The sequence below is a fragment of the Oreochromis niloticus genome, linkage group LG4, assembly GCF_001858045.2.
Source record: "Oreochromis niloticus isolate F11D_XX linkage group LG4, O_niloticus_UMD_NMBU, whole genome shotgun sequence".
Classification (NCBI taxonomy): domain Eukaryota; kingdom Metazoa; phylum Chordata; class Actinopteri; order Cichliformes; family Cichlidae; genus Oreochromis; species Oreochromis niloticus.
Window position 1 is genome coordinate 31,724,088 of NC_031969.2, and position 23,449 is coordinate 31,747,536.

Below are 23,449 nucleotides of genomic sequence, written 5' to 3' on the forward strand. Positions count from 1 at the left end.
CATATAAAGAGTCGGTAAACAGAAGTAGCAGAGCGTTGTGGGGTTGCTCGGTGCAGAGCAGGTACATGGACACGATGATAAGGCCGGGGACGCAGGAGGAGACCCAGCACAAATGAAAGGCTAAGTAAGGCAGGCAGGCGATCTTGTCATCACATTAGCCCGGCCTCATTGTAATTGTGAGGCTGCTGCTGTCAGCCCCGGTGCAGCACAGAGCTCCGAGTCAGAGCTAGAGCCAGCGCCCCGGATAAAGTGCTCCGCCGACTGGAGATAATTGAAAATCCAAAAAGACTCGGGCTAATTTGATTACACCAGGCAATCGCTGAATTGTTCCCATTATTAAAGGGATTTGATTATGACATGAAGTCAAGTAATTATTGGTGCCGAAACTGCAGGAGCTGTCCCTTCTGATGAGGGCCACTGCTAGAGGGAAACAATGGTCCCTGTGTGTGTGCGAGATTTGTGCCGAGCATGAACATGAAGGTATTTTATGTTCAAAAGAAATGAAGAAAAGGAAAATCACCAAATGTCACTTGTAATAGAACTTTAATGTCCCCTCATTTTACCAAAGTGATGCTTGAAATTTGACAAGAAATGAGTCTGTTGATCCACTTATTGTTGGAATGATGTGAATTATTCACACTTTTGGCTTCAAAGGACAGCAGCAAAGAAACAATGAGGCTAGTATGAACTCCAGTGCTAAGAAATCCTCTGATATCATGCCGGTAAACTATACTTTGTATGTTTACGCGTCAAATGCAGTCCTCCTTCGTGCTGGAACGCATCGTTTTGCGAAGCCGAGTGACTGACGCCAGCCACAGGAGTGAGAAGGGATGTAAAAACTGGACTATAGTGCCAATTAGACCAATAATCGACGGCGAGATAAAAATGATGTTTGTTAAAAAACCAAAACTGCTGCACAGACAGATAAAACAATAAAGCTGCAGCGCTGCTCAGCCCAATGTATATTACATTTGTGGAGGCAGCAGTATGGCTCTGCAAGCTGTTTTTTAATGGATTTTTGAGAACAATGGGCACAGAAGCAAACCTGCAGTCGAACAGACTGTCGTGCAGTTTCTGAAATACATCGTCAGGTTTCGACTTTTCCCAGGTTTTAATGGCAGCGAGAGGAAAAAAAAGTCAAATTGCAGCAGTTTTTGCCTTTCACTTTTGATTCATCACTTCCTGAGGACGAAGCGGCCCTACCGACAGCAGAGTATAATTTGGGCAAATAGAGTGAAACTACATCATCTCACTTAGGGGACGAGGGGAAGCTCTTCTGTTTCTGCCCCACTTAAGTGATTTAGGCTGATGGGGATGGGTGTGTTTGTGTGGCGTTTCTCTCTTTCCTTCTCGGCTCTGTTGCGACTCTTCTGCGTTCGCTTGTGGAAGACATTTCCACACGGGGACAGGTGAATAAGGGAAAGTTCAATAGTTCGACACGCTCATCATTCTCGCTGTCTTGTCGCCCCTTTCTGCCCGCTGATTTAAATATCAGCTGAATTCAGTGAACGCTCCCATTAAGGCCAGAGACAAGTCGTGTGTAATGTATGCCCCCTCATGCAGCTCCCTCATATTTGCCACACACACACACACGCCTCTTCTCTGCCTTTGGGCGCTAAATTCATATGAGGGATTAAGAATCCTTTGTCACTGGACCCCATTGACATTTGAGTGAGCATTAGTGAAATTAAAACTGCATCTGGACAATATCCAGCCACGCTTTGGTCCCGATTGTGACGATTGGCCGGGGGAGGCGGTGTAGCCACGCGGCGCGACCAGAAGGGAGCAGTCTTGTGCCTGCCTGTGTGTGTGTGTGTGTGAGTGTGTGTGTGTGTTTTCACTGTTGCTGTACAGTACATACACTCATGCACACTGGGTATGCAGAGATGGGAGTGTGGAAGTGTGAAAGAGTGATTTTGTCCCCTTTGTATCTCGGCGAGCGGCGCCCTTAGTTCTGCATGGATGGAGGTATGAAGAGTCACAGTGGGAGAAAAAGGCACAGCTCTCTTTAAGGCAGGCTTTACCCACTCGAGTGTCCCCATTTGAGACACAGTGCCCAGCTTATCCCCCCCAAAGCACCTTTGGCTAGGCCAGATTCTGTTCCTCCCCCCCTTAGAAAAAAGTGCTCTCCCCACCCTGTCAGCCCCTGCATGAGGAGTGTGGGCAACCAGACTAGCAGAGATGACTCAGCCTCAGCCTCCCGTCCCACCCCCCCACCTCCCTCTATCTCGCTCATTTAACCAAATTTAAAAGTGACTGCGTTTGTAATTCACCTCTGTGCATGAATAAAGCTGCGTTCTTATCCAAAATGAGCTTTATATACTGTAGATGTGTGAGGGTTGTTTGTGCGCCCCCGTCCTTAGTGGCAGCAATAGAACGAGTGGTTTGAGGTTTATTTATTTATGCCTTTCAGGCTCTCTTTTCCTCTTCATTTTGGGGCTAAGAAATGGCAAGCAAGTGCCGCTGAGGCTGTAGAGATTAAGTTAGCATTGATTGCTTTATTGGTGTGGTTGGATTGTTTCGTATCTGGGAACATTTGATGTAAGCACAGACATTTGTCTTGTCTTGTGCTGTCTCTGTTTCGTCGAAAGATCATTCATTTCTCTCAGTGCGTGGGATTTATTGGTAATATAGAAACGGGGGGAGAAAATGCTTTTATGTTATGTATTCTGCATTTTTTATATGATGAATAAAGATATAGGTCCACTCTTTGGCCCCTGCTATTATCACTCTCATTTGATCTCTTCTAAGTTATGTTCCAATTTTAATCAGCACCCTATTACATCCAATAATGCACATGTAGCTAATCGGCGATTGTAATTACTACGTAGTCCGTCCTGAGAACTATAGATCTGACTTGCTTATTTGGAGCTCTGCTGCCGTGGACTTTAGGATGTACATTGGCATTGATCACGAAAGTCAATCACGAAGCACATTATAGTAACTTTTTTATGAGGGCTCTGCAAAGTTACGCAATCCCTCCTCCTCAGTTTGATGCCCGTTTCTTTATTTATTGTGCTGAGCTGGTGTTATCCCCTCTAGACAGCGTTGTGGATTTGTTTGAGTGCATCGGTACCACTCTCCATTGGCACCAACCATCAATAGTCCACCCATTAAAATGTGGAATTGCTTAACGTAACACAGTAATATGCATTTCTCTGTATGGAGATGGGTATTTGCAAATAGACCTCAGATCAATGGTCTTTTACTGCCTTCTGAAACCATTGTCTGCAAAACAATTGGAAATCTTTGGGAGAGTACGGTGGGGGCAGCGTGAGAGGAGCTGGAAGAGACGAAGCATCCCAGCACAGCGGCGAATTAATTACCCTTGTGAAGAATGAAGGTCTGTGAGATTTGCTTTTTGGGCCATTATCAAGTGACACTGCGAACGATTGTTTGTCCCTCTCTGGGTAATGTAGCCCAAACAATGGCTGCCCTACGCCATCATATGGATCATTAGCAGCTCACTGCGGGACCCCATCCTATGAAGTTGCCCTTCCAGGGGGCTGAGTGTTTGCTGGGTGCTCTCCTTCCTTCCATCTACCAAGGGACAGACAGCTGACAGCCCACAGGAGAAGACGGTCACTGGCTGCTGCTCATTAGGAATGGATGCGCTCGAGCTGGTTCGTCAGAGCGAATCCCGACGGGCGAACGCGCCGTTATTACTGAAAGCGTTAGGCTGCCGAGGGACGCCAAAGCTCGTGGAGACGCTAGAGAGACGAGACGGTGCCCTTAAGTCCAAATAGTAAATGCCAACAGTGTGTTTCTGCGGATGGACTTTGCTGTTGGGTTTGTGCTCAAGACTCTAAAATAACGAATGGCCCATAACAAAAGAGTCTTCTCTCTTAAACAAATGCTGTTATAAACAATCTGTGGCGTTCGCTGATTTTCAACTCTTTGCTCCTCTCAGAAGAGAGGCCCCAACGTACGTCGTTTAAAAGCTGTCAAAATGTTCCGATGTTTGGTTGTAGCCAACCGGCCCATCAGTCTAGAGCAAGGGTGTCCAACTCCAGGCCTCAAGGGCCGATATCCTGCAGGTTTTAGATCTCACCCTGGGTCAACACACCTGAATCAAATGATTAGTTCATTACCAGGCCTCTGGAGAACTTCAAGACATGTTGAGGAGGTCATTTAGCCATTTAAATCAGCTGTGTTGGATCAAGGACACATCTAAAACTTGCAGGACACCGGCCCTCGAGGCCTGGAGTTGGACACCCCTGGTCTAGAGGCATGTTTAACCTAAAGAAAAGATAAGGCATCTCTGTAAGGCGTTGAGCCATGAGTTAGCTGACAAGGACTGCTTCACTAAACCTCAACATTTAAAATTTCCAAGGTCTTGGATCTCTGCCAGAGGAATCAAGCACCTTTCCTCTGAAAGATATTTTCTTATTTGGTGTTTGTATCACGGTGACGGAGAGCACTAACCAACTAGACCAGAATTGCCTGTACGTGTGAAGTTAAATTCATGGGCTATTGACGGGTGGATAGTCATCTGGGAAAAGATCACGACCATCAGGATAGAAACATTTCATCTTCAGGATAAAGATGACTCAAAAGGTCTTTAATTTGTTACCTTTTTATAGCTAACAAGGGCTAATCTTATGTTACATGAGATTAGACACTGTTCTGTTTTTGTTTTTGTTTTTTCTAACACCCTTCAACCAGTTGAAGGAAGGTTTAACAATTGGATGTCTGGAGGTTATCTATTAAATATGAAAAAAAGACAAATTTGAATTAAATTACCTTTTACAGCAAGTCATGAATTCAAATCGCCGTCATCATAATGTGTAGTTAAAGTGAACAATATGTGAAAATAAATGAATAAACTTTGGGGCTGGTCTGACTTTTTAATCTTCTTAGTTTGTTGTTTGTAGTAAAATTCTATTTTAGCTTCCACCTTAAGACGAAATAAATCTGGACGTCGTGTTTTTACCTACGTTCTTGCTACAAACAAGCAAAGATAACGAATGTCACGTTTTAAGGCTTTTCTACCTACAAGCTTATATCAGCACTAAAACAAACAAAGAAAATAAATAAATAAAGGAGTAAAACGCTTTACCTTGAACCCGTGGTCCAATTTGTTTGTCCAAACAGACATATAATTTAATTCCAGTTCATGTTTTGAATGTAGTGTGCATTGCAAGAGAAACACATTTCCCCAGTGAAATGGGAAAAGCACAAACAAAATTGGCAAGGTGCTGATGGATTTTATGTACAGAGGATGCATAATGCCCCGTGTCAAAAAAGCAAAGTGAAATTTCCTGTTAAATATGCAAAATCCCGGCTGTCTATTGAATGATAATGGCTCGGCACCTTGTCGCTGGGTTGCTGACTCCGTTGGCTGCGCTTCAAAGGCCTGTTGACTAACTTTGAAAAGACCTTGTGTTTCCTGACTCTGGGCTTTCTAAGATTGGACAAATGCAGCAGAAAGAGGGCTGTACGAGTGCCAGTCACGGCTTCCCCGAGACGCCCGAGGGATGTCAGCCTTTGAAGTGATAAAGACCCACTGTTTCTCAAGACAGCTGTCTCAATGTGGCCGAGCTCTGTGATGCGCTCATGTTTTTTAAAAATGACCATGTTGCTTTTGTGCACCATGGATTCCTTTGAGGGGCTGGTGGGGTTGGGGGAAGGGGTCACATGCGGCACGAGTTAAACTCTTTACAATTTCTTTGAAGTCTGGGGTTCTAGCACGCTTGTGATGTGCACTTTATGACCATAAGTATGTGGATCCACTGTAAGCAAAGGCTTTCCTGTGTTTGGACCAAAGGCTTGGGTTCCAGCGGGGGGACCTACTTGTGATGCGGTATAAAAATATTAGAAAATGTTGTGCTTTTAACTTTGGCATCAGTTAAAGGACAACCCTTTGCAGTAAACAAAACCAGATTTAAAAGAAAAAAAAGGTTTCCATTCGCCAAAAGATGGACTGACCTCTTTGAAGGCCTCAAGGTGGAATTCTACTTCTCAAGGCCCCCATAGGCCAATTTTCCAGCTTTGTCTAAACCTTAGTAGGGCTGGGCTATATCATACCGTTCACGGTAATACCGGTGTAATTTTGGGCAACGATAGGAAAATGAAATATCGCGACAGAATGTGGGTAAAACGCGCATGCGCAGTGCCTATGTTTACATACGCACATGACGGCGACGCAGAATGAGAAGAGCGAAAGTGGATCGTTAAATGAAACGGATGAACCAGAACTGGTTTGTAAAAATGCTGCAACTTCAGTGGTGTGGAACTGGTTTAGCTTTCGTCCGTCAGATACACAACAAAGCACTATTTTTGGTAGCGCATGCTAGCGGGCCGTCGTTATTACCGTGTTGTTTGGAAAATACGGCACACTTAAAATCAATCCTTTGATTTTTCTGAAAATCGTCAGTGCCCCTTATAATCCCGTGTGCCTTATGTATGAATTCTGGTTGTGCTTACTGACCTCGAAACGATTTTATGTACACGGCGCTCGAAAATCTGTCAAATGTTTCAGTTCGACTTTGCTAAGCTACGAAGCCGCACCGCTTGATGGATTGTCGGAGCATTACGGCTATCGTAGGCGGGCGCCTCGCGGAGTGATACGTACTGTGCTTCAACATAATGTTACCGTGTTGTGTGTGGATAAGCTCTTTTTAAGTTTTGTGGATATTATACATGGTTATGCTGAGGCTATGTCGGCCAGTTTCCACTGGAAATGCCTTTTGTTTAAACTGTCAGCGAGGAATTTGCACTGTTACATTTTTATGTAACTTTAATGCACATAAAAAACAGCTGCTTGTTTAAGTGAAAATACATTGATGGGGTTTTTTGCACTAATAAAGTTGTGGAGTTGTAAAGTATTTTGTCTAGTGTCAATTAAATCGTCAGTTATATCGTTATCGCAAATTTTCAAATGTATATCGTGATAAATATTTTTGGTCATATCGCCCTGCTGTAAACCTTAGCGCCTCTAAAATCTCCATCAGTCACACTCGAGTAAAAATAGGACCTCAGCCTTCTTGTGACTGGGAAAAATTAGATTGGATTGAATTTTTTTGCTAGTCGTGATGACCAACTGGTTCCAAACAATCACGATCCCGCTCCGACGGACTCTCGGACATGCTGGAGAACAGTAGCAAATAATTGCTGTGTAACTTATAAATGCAGGCAGATTGCCAACAGCCTGAGTCAGTCAGAGTGCAACTCGTCTGACATGCATCGCTTTGCAATACGTGACTCGGCACAACTGGTGCAACTGTGAAGACAATATGAACTAAAACAGTAAAGTTTCCTCTATATGACATAAATGCAGACACTAAACTGGAAAATTAAGTTTGTACTATGTTTAACAACAACATCCTGCTCACAGGTGGCTGTGAGTGCGCTGCAGCAGTCATGGCCTTTAAATGCTATATCCAAAATGGCTGCCTTCCTGCTATCAGTTGCTTGTTTTTGGGAAATCTTTGCAAATGTAATGAGAGGTGCAAATATCAATATATGATCATCTATTTAAAATACTCATTTAGTTCCACTGTGCTTTGGTGCAAAAAACGCCACTTTTCTGCACAAAGAAAAGTCTAAACTTTCTTTTTTCATGTTTTAAATCTAAAAAATATCCAGGAAGTGCTTCAATTCATATTTTTTTAAGTATTAATCCAGGTTGAGTCCAGTGAGTTACATTTATAGCAAATTAACAGCTCACATGCAGTGAATGTGATGCTTTTGGTGCCACTGGGATTTTGAGGCACACTTTGTTCTGTGAGTAATCCAGCCTTGCACCCAAACACCTTCGGGGTGAACTGGAAAGCCATCTGTGAGCCCGGCCTTATCAGTGTTAGACCTCGCTAATGCTCTTTAGACTGAATGGGACAAAAATCCCCCCAGCCAGGTTCCAAAATCTGATGCAACGCCTGTCACAGGAAGGAGGCTGCTGCAGCCATCTTCAGCAACACGTGATGTAATGTTTATGCGTCCTGACTCTACTGGTCGTCTAGCTCGCCGTCATCCGTCATCCTCATCAGCAGGCCTCACCACGGCATCCTGTTATCACCAAATCCAGTGTGCACAGTGCATTATGTGGCTACCGGTTGTTATGTCAGATGCGTAAAGGCTTAATAAATGTAGCGCGGAGCTCAACTTCATGAAAAATGGGCCGCTCGCTGTAATCAATGCGGGAGCAACACGAATCCGACTGGCCATTATTTTGTCGGCCTAATCATTTGAAGAACCAGAGACAAACTACCACCTGTGGTCTGAGCATTGATCATGTGTAGGTATTTTATTAAATCTAATAATACACTTTCTTTTGGCTAAATCATCCTGCACATTTCAATACCAAATGACTTCTGTTCATTCTATTAAAGTGGAACTACTCTCAATTATGTTTCATACTCCTATTGTCTGATCCTAATGAAGATGAAACACTTTCATTTTTCCAGTTAATTAGTTCATATTTAACAAAGGTGCTGTGCCATCAGACTCCAAGGAAGTGCTTTTCCTTTTTTTCTCCGCTCCCTCCGCCCTCTCTGTTTCTTCTTCGCCTCCTATGGCATTGAAAATAATCCCTTTGCTTTTATCCTTCTATAGAAATTGTGCCTGTGCGCTTTTCTCTTTTTTTAAATGTTGACACTGTTTTAATTGAATTCCTCAAAAGAATCCACCTGATCCTCGCTTTTTTTTTTTTGAATGAGCTTATGCATTGTGAATGTACTTACTCTCCAGGTCCCATTGGCAGGCAGTGCCAAGGACAGCTAATTGAAGGTGAATTGATAATGCCCCAGCTGTCTGTGTGTTGCAGCCTCATAGCCGGTCTGCTGTGCGCGTCTTTGATAAGTAATTCATCTGTTTGGCCTGGCAGCACTGCCTTGTTGCTTTCATGTCACTCTCTCTCTGTGTGTGTGTGTGTGTGTGTGTGTGTGTGTGTGTGTGTGTGTGTGCGCGCGCATGCATGTGCGCGCATGCATGTGCATATGTGAAGCCTTGGATGCTCTCTCCTCGAGGCTATGTGTCTGTAGTCATGGTCAGCAGGGGGTGAATCCTCTGCTGTGTCTGCGCTAGCACTCCGGGTCTCTGGGTGGCATTATAGTACTTCATCTTTTTTCTCCCAAGCTTCCTTATAATTGGATCTACTCTCCAAAAAAAAAAAAAAAAAAAATCGGTGCAAGTCAGCCGCCACCTTTCCTAACCTCCACAAAAACTTCATCTTCAGAAAACAATCCAGGAGTGATGACAGCTGATGTGACAGTGGAAGGTAAAGCTCACTAGGGTGCCACCTTCCTGCTCCCAAACCGCCTCCTGTTGCTTTAAAGATGACTTCTTTCCCCTCATGCGACCCCCCCCCTTCCCTTTCCCTCCATGCCTTCCACACTTCACCTCAACCCACCCCACCTCTGCTTTTGCGGTGCGATTCATTAACATGTTGAGGTGGACATAGCGGGCCACGGAGCAGCAACTGAATCAATGCCCTTGTCTACCAATCTGCCCTTTATCATGTTAATATGATTTCCATTGATGGAACGCTTTTTCAAAATGGCATCCCTCTATGGTTTTACATATTGACTTTTTAATTCATGGCCCTCAGTGCTGCATCACTCTTGTTGTGCCGCTGCTGCAAGAATGCTCCCAGATCAGAGACGGATGTTGCTTGAGTGTGGAATTGACTTCAGGGCAGTGTTTTTTATTTTCTTTCACTTTTTTTTTTTTCCATCTTACTTTGTGCCTCCTCGCGTGCGTGTGTGCGTGCATGCTCGCGTGCATGCGTGTGCTTCTGCGTGCGTGTGTGTCTGCAGGTCCACTCCTTCCCTTCTTAACTGCTGTCTCCCTGTGGTGTGTGTATTCTCTTGTTAGGCCCAAGAAGAAGAAGAAAGCCCCGCTAGTTTCATGTCGCTGGGGCAATAAGTAAGATGCCTCTTTGCTAATGTTCTCACCAAAATACAATCTGGCCTCAATAGCAATAATGTTTACGGCTCCTCCCAATAGCCAGTGGAGAATCGCCTGAACCTGTAACATAGCTATAACAGGAAATGAGAATTTAATGCCCCGTAGAGCGACGTTGTAGAAGCAATATAACATATATATTATGAAGGCTGAGTGATGTCTTTCTTATCGTAGCTCATGCTTTTCCATGTCTGTTTCTTTGGGATGATTGTTATCATCGTTCTTATTATTATTTCCATGTTTAATTAAAAATTGATCCTGAAAATTTACTTTTCATTGCATTCAGTTTTTTTTCTGTAGTGCAGCATCTGTATACAAAATGAAAACATCTTGTAAACAGCACTACAGTGCCTCCAACTGCATAGTTCCTAATTTTGTTCTTTTTTGCTTGTATTATTGACTCAGTACTTAGCCAGTTGATAACCGGTTCATCTGCAGTATTTCTGCCCGATTACTGCTTAACCTAAATCAGTTAGTGTGTCTCATGTATCCGAGATCCAAAATAGTTTTCACCCATGACCGTCGATCATTTTACGTTGTATCGAATGTTTTACAAGAAGAAGAACAACCGTACTGGAAATCAGGAGCTTCACAGTCTGCTCACAGAAAAGTGTTAGTAATGTTTTAATCTTCCATTAGGACAGTGCTGCTCAATTATTTCCTGCTACGCCCCCCTTAGGAAGAAGAAAACATTTGGCGCCCCCCCAAATAGCATCATTTGTCTATAAAATTGTTATTATAAGTACATCTCTGCATAACATTGTATCCTTATTAACATTAAAGAAAACAAAAAATGAAGAAAAAGAAAGAGATATAGATCAACTTAAAACAAAGAATAACTTTATTAATGTTGTTTTTTAGTCTGTAACAGAAAATATTTAAAGTCCCCGTAGTAAACTGCAACTCTCTAAACTACTACTACATTTAATAGAATAGATTAATCCTTTAATTGTCCTACAAGGGGGGAAATTTGGTTGTAACAGCAGCAAAGGACCACATACAAACAGAACAGGACACAGGACAGAAACACAAACAACTTTTACATATTTACATCATGGACAATAGTTACCAAAACAGAGTGCTGTAAAGTACAGCAATTTGCCTGAAATAAAAAAAAATCGATCCTTATTCAAACCATAAACATTCTCTGACCAGCTTGAACCATTCTGAAAAATAAAATTAAACAAAATCAGTAAATACATTTAAAATTTTCTTCATCTCCCACCATAGTCACAGTGAAGCCAAGTGATACATATGCTTGGTCATATTTCCTCATCTCAGCTTTCAGGAGACGTTAGTTTGTCTCGTTATCTCCGTCTCTCTCTGACTTTCTTTTCAGCAATGTTTGAGGGTCTTGAGGGTTCCTGTATCTCCTGCACTGTGCTGACTGTGTGCGCATGCTCGGTGCAAAAAACTCTGCCGCCTGCTGTAGTGGATGTGCAGTCGCACTTTATTCTAGGACGGCAAAAAAAGCACGTTCCCCGGGGTCACCCGCTTAAGATGAGGTTCAACTGTGAGGCTGACCAGTGTAAGCCCAGAACACTCACAGCCCAACTGTATGCTAAACATGGCCAAGCAAAAGAAGAACGATGTTGCTGGTGTGAACTGACAAACTGTCGTGAATGTACCCCATCTCTTACTTTTTAACATGTGGATACCCTCCAGCTCCAGCAGTTAATAAAATGAGCAGGTCAGTGGATGGTGGAGCTACTGTACTTGTAATGGTGAAACAAACTAACCCAAGAAATCCTGTATTATACGGGCAGCTTAGGTCGATAGTTAGGGCTTCATTCCTGATGATGATCATTCAGGTATCAGTGGATGATGTTTTACAGTTTTATTTAATCACCTAAGCTGACACAGGGACCGTCGCTGCAGACATTAATGCTGTGCAGCTCAGCTTTGAGTGGCATGATTCTGGAAAAAAAGTAGTTTTACACTGACCGGTCAGATGCAGCTGTGGTAAAAATCTGATACAGTATTAGTTATGTAAGCAACAGCTCTTAAAAATATAGAGAGATGAAACAAAGAAATATAAGGTTTTGTTGTTTTCCACCCGCTCAAATGTGATTCAATCCTGAAAATAAAGCGACCGCTACAGAATAACAGGAGAATGAGATCACAACAAGACGTGATGTGCAATCTGGAACAGAAAATCAGTCTGGAAGGTATGCACCTCCCACGGGACCCTCCCAGTGGGTAATTATCCCTCGATAGTCCCCAGAACTGTTTTGTCTCAAGAAGCTAATGATAAGGCAGGTGGCTGGATGTGTGGCTCCTGTACTCGACATAAGCTGCAGAGTGAATGCATGAATATCCCGAGTCTGGTTGTGTGAGGGGGGGGGAGCAGGGGCGTGTTAGTTCAGATAAATGTGTCAAGTGCCAAAGAAGGTAGAAAAAAATGGAACTGCATTTTAATTGCACTGCAGTCAAACATTCGTCCAGTGCTTTTAAGAGAGAGATCCAATTCATCAGACGCGCAGCTACTGTGCGCCGCCACCAAATGTGAGCTACAGTTGTCTCTTAGCATATATGAACAATTAAATGAAAGTAAAATTACTGCCAATGCAGCAACATTTGATGCTCGGCGATTCGGCATCCAATCACACGCAGGCGTCGGCTCATAAAACGTTTCAATTACAGCTGCGGCAGAAAGCAGCCAATCGTGCCGCCTTTGCTTTGGCTGTTGACACTGAACTTCAGCCATGTACGTCTGGGGTTCCTCGGTGGAGAGCCTTGCAGATCTATGTTGAGCTCAGTGATTAAGCAATGGCTCTTCTCTCCATTTCAAACGACAAGCTGCCAGGGACTTTGGTTTTAAATTGTGCAATTAGTGATCTGGCATGCTTTGCTTGGCTTCAGTCAGACTCAAATCCCAGTCCAGGGCCTCGCTGAAGCACAGTCGACAACACATACTCCAGGAGCATTTGTCAGACAAATTCATCTGAGCCTCCACTTCCACTTTGCTCTCCGAGCACACTAACCTCCCTCAAATGTCAGCCAGAGTATTTACCGTCTCGCTGGTGGGTAAACAATTGCGATCCAGGTTAGGTAGCACCAGATTTACAGTGATTCCTCTCAATCAGAGCAGATAATCATTCACTGTTTGTTAGTTTTTTTATACAGATGGAGCGAATTATGTTGAGTGTGCACAAGCCTCTGCCAGAACTCAAACTACTCGCTTTCACTATATTAAAAATGATCTGTTTCCCCGCAGTCATAAATTATAAATATATTTACATTTACAATATCCAGCTAGCTGCTATAATAAATCTACATAATCTCGTTGCGGCAAATATATAAATTAGGTTGCTTATTTTAGGTTGCAAAACTACAAACAACCACCTCTCGATCGTTACGTTGGCTCAAAAACGAAAAGTGGCTTATATAACACAATGATTAGTGTACTATATAAATAACCCAGGCTTGGATAATATTGAGAACAGCTTAGATAATAGCCTTAATATTTGATTTTCTCTTTGAAGCCGGGGCTGGGTGCATTAAAAGTTTAAGAAGAATATGGTAAAACTTGTCATCACCACCAAGATTCATTTGAGCATGTATTTTTAATAGACTCTTGTAGGAGTCGAATTTCCACAGCTCCGAGAACTGCTTTCATTTCGGCAGCAGTTTGTTTCATGTCTAAAGCCGAGCATCAGGAGTCTAGCATCTGACCAGCTGGGATTTAATGTGCCTTGCTGATAGATGAAAACTTGCAAAGTTGCAGAAAAAATATTCTGAATTACAAGTACCTTTCGCCCTCCCCCCCTTCGCTCACATCCAAAAGTACAGCTGGATGCTAAATATTTTTCTGCTCGGCGGAAACAACAGTCGTCTGCAGAAATGGCATTATGTGCCGTTTATCACTGCTATATTTGCTGTGGTAATTAACTTTTTAATGCTGGGAATTTTGATATCTATTACAAATTAGCGCTATTTTTTTCTACTTCTCATCGGGGACACAACAAACATGAGATGTTCTGGGCGCATTAGAATGCAAATTTCCCTCTGCAGCTTTCGTTTTGTTTCTGTGACAACTGTTGGATCGCCGTGGCAAGAGGAGAACGCCAGAGAGTATGCTCTGCCATTCATCACCGACCATCCGAGCTCCAGTGGTGAAAAGAAATAAAACTGCAGAAATCGCGGCCTATAGTATATGTCCCCGTTTTTAGTTGAGGCTTTCAAATCTATGAGGGTGATTTCACTGATGATCACTTCTCTCCCTCAGGATGAGGAGCTGTAAATGTTAACAACACAGAGTTTTTAGATTCTGGCACAGGCTGAAATCCCATCTAACTGCCAATATGTGTTTCTGCGGTTTAATACGCTTTAACCCAGTCGTGTCTGGCTGTGACGGACATTTAGTGCATTTAGCACCAAAGTACTTTTTTGAGCTTCTTACTACCTTAAACTTCTGTTTAACTACATTTTAGAGGGAACGATTGTATATTTTACTACGCTACATCAATTTGAGAGAGCGATTGTTTCTTGTTATCTCAGAAAAAAACAGAGATTATACAAAACATTTCACTTTAGGAAATGAAATTTGTTCTGGGTAAAACATACATTAATGCATCAGTGCTGATGCACTGTTACATAGTGGGGGGGTTGTTTTTTAAGCACTCAAATATGTATAAATACAATCCATTTACCATATGGCAAATGCATTGCACAAATTGGATTGCTTTTCTGGGGGTTTTTTGCATATAATTAGTACTTTCACTCGTGATTATACTGCATTTTCAAATATATTAGCAAGTCGGTTTTTTTCATATGTGGATTTTGTCATTTTTATTTTGCCAACTCGGGACTTTTTTCCGCCTTAAGAATTCGACTTGTTAAATTATTAACCCATCAGTGCAATTGTTGAATAGTGCAACAAGCCTTCTTGTTGTGTTGACCTAGAGCGTAGAGTTGTACCCAGACGCTGACATTGATTCTCATAATGTATAAATAGTAAATGTAGCACTGTGGACCAAAGTTTCAGAGCAAATAATCTATCCTGAACCAAATATTAGGTAAGCTAGCCGCATGCTGCAAGCTCTTCTCCAGGGGCATGTTTGGCCTCCCAAAAGCATGTCTCATCTAACTGCTGTGTCGGAAAAGCTGTCTCAAATTAATACTGACTTGTGAAGTTGAGATGTGTGAGTACCCTTTGCAAGAGCTGACTTGGACCTTTTGCTGGTCATGACAACAGGTCTGGTTCCTGCCACAGTCACAGTGAGCAGTCAGCTGCAATCCAGAAGTGAAAATCTTGGTAATTTAGAAACGTCTGCATGCTTCTGCCACGCGGTCCCACCACGGTAGTTTGCCCGTCTCCCTAAGCAAACACAGCAATTACAGGCACTGTCAGTCACTGTCAGATGTGGCATCAGTGATCAATCCAGCTCATTGGGCTCAGGACATTAGACATGGATATACAGTATATGCAAGGGAGTTAATCCCTCCCCGCAGCTCCCTGGCCTGCTGTTCATACATGCATCTGTTCGCTAAAACTGACACTTTTCCTTTTTTACCGCTAACAAAACAGCATTGTCCCTGCGCTTTAGGCCATCCTCGTGTTTGGCGGTGGTTGTGGTGTGTTCCAATGTAATTCCTTTAAATAATGATGGGATATCATCTGTTAAAAACACTGAAGTGAAACATCAGGTGTTGGTATCGCTGCTTCAGAATGAAACACTAAGGTTGATTTCCTACAATGGCCATATCACGGCCACACACACATACAGGCAACACAAAACAGGCAGAAATTGGGGCGGAAGAGGCAATGATACCATTTCCAGATGGTGAATTCAGTAGACCAGAATGCAATGAAGCAACAATACTTTTTTAACTATGTCCCATTTGTGACACGGTTGTCTTTTTTCACGTTTTAACTACGCTCACAGTGAGCACCCCAAATCTGCTTGAAGTAATGACTGAGGCATGTCGGCACATTACGCGCATGACTGGAAACTGGAGATAATGAAAACGGGAACTCCTGACACAAAATTCCCATTTTTTAATATTAAAAGGCAGTCGGTGCATATGATGCGCCAACAGTGTTCACCTTACAAAGGTCTAACTTTATTTAAATTCTGTTTGTATTCTCCTTCAGCTGCCACTCACGCCCTGGGTGCACTAGACAAATCTATATATGGTGGGATCAGTGGGAAAACAATAACTGAAATAGCAGTGGAAGGGAGTAGTGGGTAGACCAGAGGCATAAATGACAAGACAAAAATAACTCCTGGAACACTGTGAGCCCCGCAGACAGATGGATATAAGAGTATCTGAAGCAGGAGTTTTTCCTGTAAGTGCACAGTTATCACAGTGTCAAACCACGGAGGAAAAGCGCTGTAATAGCCCCATTCTTAACTTTATTTCATTGTAGCTTCTGTGCATGCACATTATTCTCATCTGCCCCTGTCGCCCTCGCACAGTACAACAGATAGAGATCTATAAGTACGATTGCCAGTCTGGAGGGAACCAGAGGCGAAAGGGCCTTTGTTAGGCTAGCGGTCCCCGCCTGCACGGCTGCGCTCCTGCACGGGTAAAGAAACAGCTTTACACACTGACCTCAGAGCTGTTGTTTAATCACCAGGGCATTTTAATGGCTTGTCAGAGTAATGAAATATGGTTGGAGGCTACCTGGTGCAAACATTACGATAAATCCCTCTCACACAAGCCTATGCAGGGCTTAATGGTTATAAATCATCACTTTGGGGAGAGAAAAATGACAGCTATTAAAATAATGAATGGGATGATTAATTTTTCACATTAAAGATTAAAAGCTATGAGAGGTATCATCAGATATTTGAGCCGCTGTAAACGTTTGAAAGTGAGAGCTTATTTTCCGCACTTTATGACGCCCTCCGTTTCTTCACTGTCATCCAAGTTTCTACCCCATTTTTTTTTATATATTTATTTTTATTTTATTTTTTCTCTTTTCTCTGTTTGCTGGCTGGGTGCGCCGCCAGCGCCGGCATTCCTTACACCTAATTTGTGCTCTTGTAAAAGTGCTCTGAGGAAAAGCCTTGAAGAACACTTATTGCTTGAGGCAGTACAGGACCCTCTCAGCCTCTCTGCAGGGGCTCCTCGTGGCTCGCGCTGACATTATTTCATACCTCTAAAGCTGTCATACCTGTAGCCTTTCACAAGAAGAATAAGAAGAGCTAGCCAAAAGTACTTTGCTTTGTTTTGGGAGTCATTTTTTATTTATTTTTTGGTCCATTCTTGTCTCTTTCCAAATGCACATCTGTTTTGTTGCTGGTGAGATTAGTCAACTTTCTGCTTTATGTTGAACAAAGGCTGGATGGAATCACACATGCTCGCTGAGCTGGAATAAATCCCCATGTATAAACAATCTACCACAAGCTGTCTCTATGTCTCCATCAGATCGCTCCCAGGAGAAGATTTGTTATTGGACATACACAGGAGTGACAAATTATAGGAAAAACATGAACCATGACCCCGACCGTGCAGGGATCGGACGGCTCTGTTATTCTTTGTCGGGCATGTTGCTGTCTTGCTTTGGGTCTACTTCTCCCTCAGAAGGGTCACTTCAAGTCAATACAAAGTTGCTCTGAGTGATCTCCTTTTTAACCAGCGATGAAATGAATGGCCTCTTCAAGGATGACAATACTCCCATCCATAGGGCGCGAGAGGTCACTGAAGGGTTTGATGAGTACGATTGATTTATGTGAATCGTTCCTTTTGGCTTTCATACTCGCCGAGTCCAACACAGTTGAATGGGTTACCAATCACAGATTGTGGACTGACATTTAAAACTTAGTTTCCTGCCAACCACGCTCAGCTTTATGAACTCTGGTGCAAAATAAAATCATTACTGCTGGTGTGGTGCGCTTTATTTATCAACGTGGTCGCAATGTAAAAAATGTAACATTTCCTCTTATGACTGTGGGACCTGAACACAGCCTGTGGGGTTGAAAATAAAGCTAATGCAGAAACACTGAAAGCTGTAGTTCCTCGGGTGGCCACTTGAGGCTGGTTTCAAAAGTTTTCAGTCTGGTACAGAATGATTTCAGCCTTTGTAGATTCTTTCATAGAGGTCAAGTGAAACTTTGAGTTTATTTGACTTTGAAGCCACTAGCTTTACGGTCAGCTTCACCTCTGCTAGTCTGAGTCACCAAAGTGGACGCTGCTGGTTCCCTTCTGCAGCAATTATCTTACAAATCATGTGGCTGCCTTTTTAGTAATTGTACTAACAGCCTGTCTGTCTGGCAGAGCTAGAATTAGCTGGTAACTGTCATCAAGGTATAGTTCATTCTGTTGACCAAATATCAACAGTGTGGCTTGGGTACTGGGGTTCTTTTATGCCATTATGTTTGCGTGGTGCACTTCTCTTACATACATAATATACACAACCTGTTCAACTGTGTTTCAGCAGTGTAGCAGTGGCTCATCATTTAGAAAAATACTCCATTAAGTCAAATTGTGGCATTTAGTTAGAACAAGCAAGGCAAGCAGTACTTGCCTAAAAATACACATAAATTAAAATGTACCGAAATAAAGCTATTTCTCTACTTCAAGCTCCTCGCCTGTCAGTTAATATGTAAATCCAGCTTTTCCATTGCTGCCAGCCTGTGGCCGCAGTCGGACATTGTTGCTGAAAGCTGTGCTTATTTCATTCTCATGAAAGACTGCAGCTCTCTGAGGTTTGAGGGCGTGTCCGTGACTGAAGCTGAGTAAGCTCAGAGGCCAGTAGCTTTTTCCTTCAGTGGTTTTGGATAAACCTCTGACCTTTGAGACGAGACCATAGTGTGAGGCAAGCTGCTGCTGGTCAGCTTTCACTGCTCTGAGATTAGCTATGATTTGTGCTTGGAATGCTAACATTAGCATTAGCCAATTAGCTAACGCTAGTTAGCATTAGCAAGTAAACAGGCTTCAGAGATTTAGCATCGTAACCTGGGAGTTTCTCCTTGTTAACCGCTTTGGCTAACATGTATGTTGTAGAGAAGATGGAGTTTGAGAAAGTTCTTAATAACTCCGTTTATAAGGAAAGCTGTGACGATGATGGAGAGGCAGCAGCTCTGACCATGTCCGGGCTAATAAATCAGGCAAGTTAAGCAGGTGCAATCTCAGCAGCACTTTCAGATTAGCATCTACTAGGATACCTGAGTGTAATAGGTTTAACCAGCTGCTTTGCTAACACTCCACATTCATTTTTCATTTATATTTTGAATCCCACTGTGGATATTGATAGTTAACCATGTCACACACTGATCCAGCCTTTTCATTTAGCTGATTTTTTTTTGTTATTAATATTTTAATGTACTGTTTGAAGAGGCCTGTGATTTGGAACAACTGTGTGTTTCCTAGATATGTGGCTCTCACAGGACAGCCACTACAAACACATGATTTATAGAATATGATGCTGGGCATTAAACAGACTATAAAGTATTTAAGATTAGCTCAATGTGTCGCAGTAATATTAATCAATTTAATACTGATGCGGAACATTTTCCTGAAGAACAATCATTTTTATTTTGATATTTTATGCACAGTTTCCCAATAATATTGTTTTATGAGCGGTGAGGTGTTTTCATGGTGTTTTATTGCTTCTTTTCCTGAAGAAATTGTTTAGAAATTTCTCCAACACTTTACATTTTCAGCTTATAGTTGGTAATATAGTAGATTTGACTTTATTTAACTATAATAGTAATAACATTTTACAATTCTTCAGCCAGGAAGGAGTGCAGAAAGGTGAAGATGTCGATGTAGAGTGAAGACAGGCAGCACAAATGCTATGCTTTAATCTCATCCATTTATCTTGTAAAATAGGTAAATACTTTTTGTAAAAGGTTACATCTCTGTACTGGTGTGAGCAGTGCATTAAACAATGATGAAGACGACACGTCACATTTGAAAGAATGTGCTCTTCCCAGTAAAACACCTGAAACACGGGGAGTCGACGCAGAGGTGCACTGGAGCTGTTCTGGCAGCGAGTGGTGCCCCAGCACCTTAAAAGACACTGGATGTCGGCTTTCCCCTTTAATTTGTCACCATCCATAGTCCTAATTCAGCATTCACTTCCAGGGGACTCGGTGCATTGTTCAAACATACATCACCCAAATTGCGAGGCAAAGATTAGAGGGGAAAAGCATAATTAGAACATTAATAACCATACATGTTGGGGAACATAAGTAATTGAGTTTTTATGATAAATAGGAACGTAAACAAAAGGCAGGAGAACGAGAGGTTCACTTAGATACTCCAAGCTGGGTCTCAGCAGAGACATGAATGTAGGCTTCTTCCACTGTTGCCCAATTATTTCTGTGTTTCCAGGCAATGATAGCATTGCTTGTCCATCTGCAGCCTTCAAAGGGATATTCAAATAGTCTCATTGAAGCAACGGCACCATTTGTTGGCAGGGAATAAATTGTTGGCTGGAAAATTTTTTCATCCTCTCGGAGCGAAACCAGGTATTTGTGCAGTTAAAGTTATTTACAAAGTGGTGCGAAATTTTAAACGACTCCCAGCGATTCCGCGCGTGCCTGTTTTCCCCCTTTGATTCCTGCCGCGTCAGTGTGTGTGTGTGTGTGTGTGTGTGTGTGTGTTTGTTTTTGGTTGCTTTTTCATATGCTGTCACCAGAGATGCGTGCGACGGCCACCCACACCTCCTTCATGTTCTTCCAGCTCTTTCTTACCGTCCGCTAATGATCCAGGGACACTGAATAAAGGGGCGCTGAAACAAAATGGCCACCTTAGCTGCCCACTTATATCTCAACCCTCCCCTCTCGAATCAATTCTGACATTTCATTCTGCCCTTATAGAAGGTAATGGTGCATTCAGAGGTTGTTACCGATAATGTTGAAACGGTATTGCTTGGTTTCATTGGATAGATGTACTGTAACCTCTGCTGTGGGATGGCTCCAGCCTCTCTCCCTCGCCTCTCTGTACCTTGTGTCTCGTCCCTTTTTTTTGGCGGGTGGGGGGTTGGGGGGTTCTCCGAGACTGAGATGTTGGTATTTACCGGCTCAAATATCTCTTTTGGCACAAGTGGGAGCAGCGTTTTTCATTTTTTTCCTGTTAACAAATAACCAACCAGTGTTTGTATTTTCCTCCCACTCTTGTGTTCACACAACATGAAGTGAAAACACCCTTTTAAGTCAGCTAGTCAATATGCTGTTTCTAATATATTATTTACTGCCTATGGGCTGTATATCTGAATGCGCTAAACAACTGTTTCGGTTTTGCAGCCATAATCATGTAGAGAGAAATCACAGAGCCAGATGTCTGGCCCTCGTTTTACAGCGTTTATGTTTTCCTCCGAGTTTATGTAAAATTCATCCTTCCCTGTTTTATTTATTCCCCCGTTTTCACTGACTCAACAATTAGTCAATTCCCAATCAACAAGAGAAAAGAAATTGCTTTTAATTACTTTTGATAAATGACAAATTGTGTTGGCATGGCTCCCTGCAAATGCTTAATCAGGTGCTGGGCGGGGTAGGGAGGCGGGAACCAGGAGAAGGGATTTCTGCTGGGATGAAATCAATGCGGTTTCTCTGCGGTTCACCGGCTGGGCTTCTGGGCAACAGCCAACCAGAGGCCTGCGAAGATACACAAGTCAGCAGAAAAACCTCCTGCTGCATGAGAACAGTCACCCACTGAGGCACAAACATGCAGGAACATTCAGATATATATGCTTTGTGTATTGGCTCTGCACCTCACACACACGGGATGTAACGTCTGACAGCGTCGAGCGCCGGTGATTAATACCAGCTCTGCAAACGATGCACCAAACGTACTCGGTGTAATTGCGACATTGTTTTTTGATCGCTAAATTCAGAGTGCTACTTTCTGCCATCATCACAACTTATTGCGAGTGACAGGAGACGTCTTTAGAAACCTCGACTTAAATGGATTTCACTATAACTACTTCCTGGTGAGCAACAGCTGGAAGTCTTGTTGTTGCAGTGAGGTTGTCAAGTTTGGTGCCACTGCGCCTGTGAGGAGACTAAACAAAAACTTGCACTTCCTCACTGTATCTGGCACCTCATGCTAGCTGGAGATGCTACGCAGCAGGATGAAATGTCAAGAAACGGCTCCAGCGGCTCACGCCCCCTACAACTACACATCATTGTCTTTATGTGGAAGTTGTGCGAACGTGTCAAACAAATAAAATGCTCCTTATTTATTAGTTATTTTAAGGAGTTACTAGGATTTGGTGCTTTTTTAATCTTTCACAGAGCCAAACTAATCACTTCCCCTCATCTAACTAGAATTCACCCCAAGTGTAATTCACCTTTTTTTCCTCTGGCATGTAGTAGCATATATGCATCTACCTTGTTTTGGAGACTGATTTCCTGCTGTTGAGTATAATAGAGCCTGATAGCACTGGCCTGATTTTGCACAAAGCACCAAAAACGAACATGAAAACTGAGCTGCTTGGTAAAAATTCATGAACCTTGTTTTGAGGCGTTTCATGCAGGAACTATTTACCGATTGCATTCAGTAACTAAATGAAGGGTTCAGTTAGTTTGCACTGCTGCTAAACGAAGGTGTGCACCACTCTACATCCTGACATTCTGTTAGAAGTGCAAGCCTGGACTCACTGCTAAATGCACGCCCCCTTCTGCACAGTGATATGGCTGGGGGGTGTAGTTGGGTAGAAAGAAAATAGTTCCTGCGTGAAACTGCTCCCAACAGGGTTTGTAGATTTTGAAAAAAATAACCAGGTAATGCTGCTGAGGTTTTCAAAGGATCTTTTTTTCTTTGAGCATCACACGGTGAGAACCATCTAGCTCTACAGGCCTGAAGAAAAAAAAGTATTTCCTTGTGAATTTCTCCATTATGTTATCTAAAAAGGTGAAAGTCTCTAAATATTACCAGCCAGATGTCTTTGTGAAGTAAGTGTACACTGTACATCAGGTGTAGTCGACATATGGGTGAAGTTAATATCGCTGAGGTGTTTGTAGCACACTGACTACGTTCACCTGTCTACTTCCACATGTCATGTTAGGACTAACCTGAAACATGCCTTCATATTTGAGATATATTTTTGGATTTTGGATGAAAATCTGCTGTTACAAACATGATTTCTTTCACTGTCTTTTTCAGATTTTCGGCACATGTCACATTGATGTTGTTGTTGTGAAATTTTTGATCACCGTGAAGCAAAAGTGTGATTTTGTGACAGCTTTAGTATAAAGTAGTAAAAGTAGAAGGCTGAATTCTGTTCCCTGTTTCATTAGCGCATAATTAAATTAATCACCTCCTCTCGCTGCTGCAGTCTGTTTTCTAATTGGTGCTTTCCTCTCTTCTCCATTTTCAGGATTCATCAGCACCTGTGCCAACAGCAGCGAGTCGAGTGACCCAGCTCCAGGCCGACCGGCTTCACCTGTACATGGAGACCCCCAGCTGGGCAGGTCAGACTCTTAACTAACCCCCTTCGGACCCCCCTGTTGGTGTTCTAGTTGACTTTTTTTTTTGTCTATCTTATCTTATAGCCAAGTGGAGTTTACATTGAGGTAATTTATCCACAGCTTTTCCTTAGCAGAGGTTTAAGTTGTGAACATCATCGCTGTAAACATGCTGCACATTC

At 42.7% G+C, this 23,449-nt stretch overlaps 1 protein-coding gene across 15 annotated transcripts in view; it reads left to right on the forward strand.

The window, feature by feature from the left end:
* LOC100705667 (RNA binding fox-1 homolog 3) overlaps positions 1-23,449 on the forward strand; it is a 422,442-nt gene that overhangs the window by 193,911 nt on the left and 205,082 nt on the right. For 11 of the 15 annotated variants that reach the window (XM_025906459.1, XM_025906468.1, XM_025906465.1 and 8 more), the window contains one exon: positions 23,180-23,273. In XM_025906459.1, coding sequence (XP_025762244.1) covers positions 23,252-23,273 — 22 coding nt within the window. In that variant the 5' untranslated portion in view covers positions 23,180-23,251. Of the gene's footprint in view, positions 1-18,555; positions 18,963-23,179; positions 23,274-23,449 lie in introns of those variants that run through there. The other 4 variants (XM_005469079.4, XM_025906456.1, XM_025906457.1 and 1 more) reach the window with 4 other exon arrangements.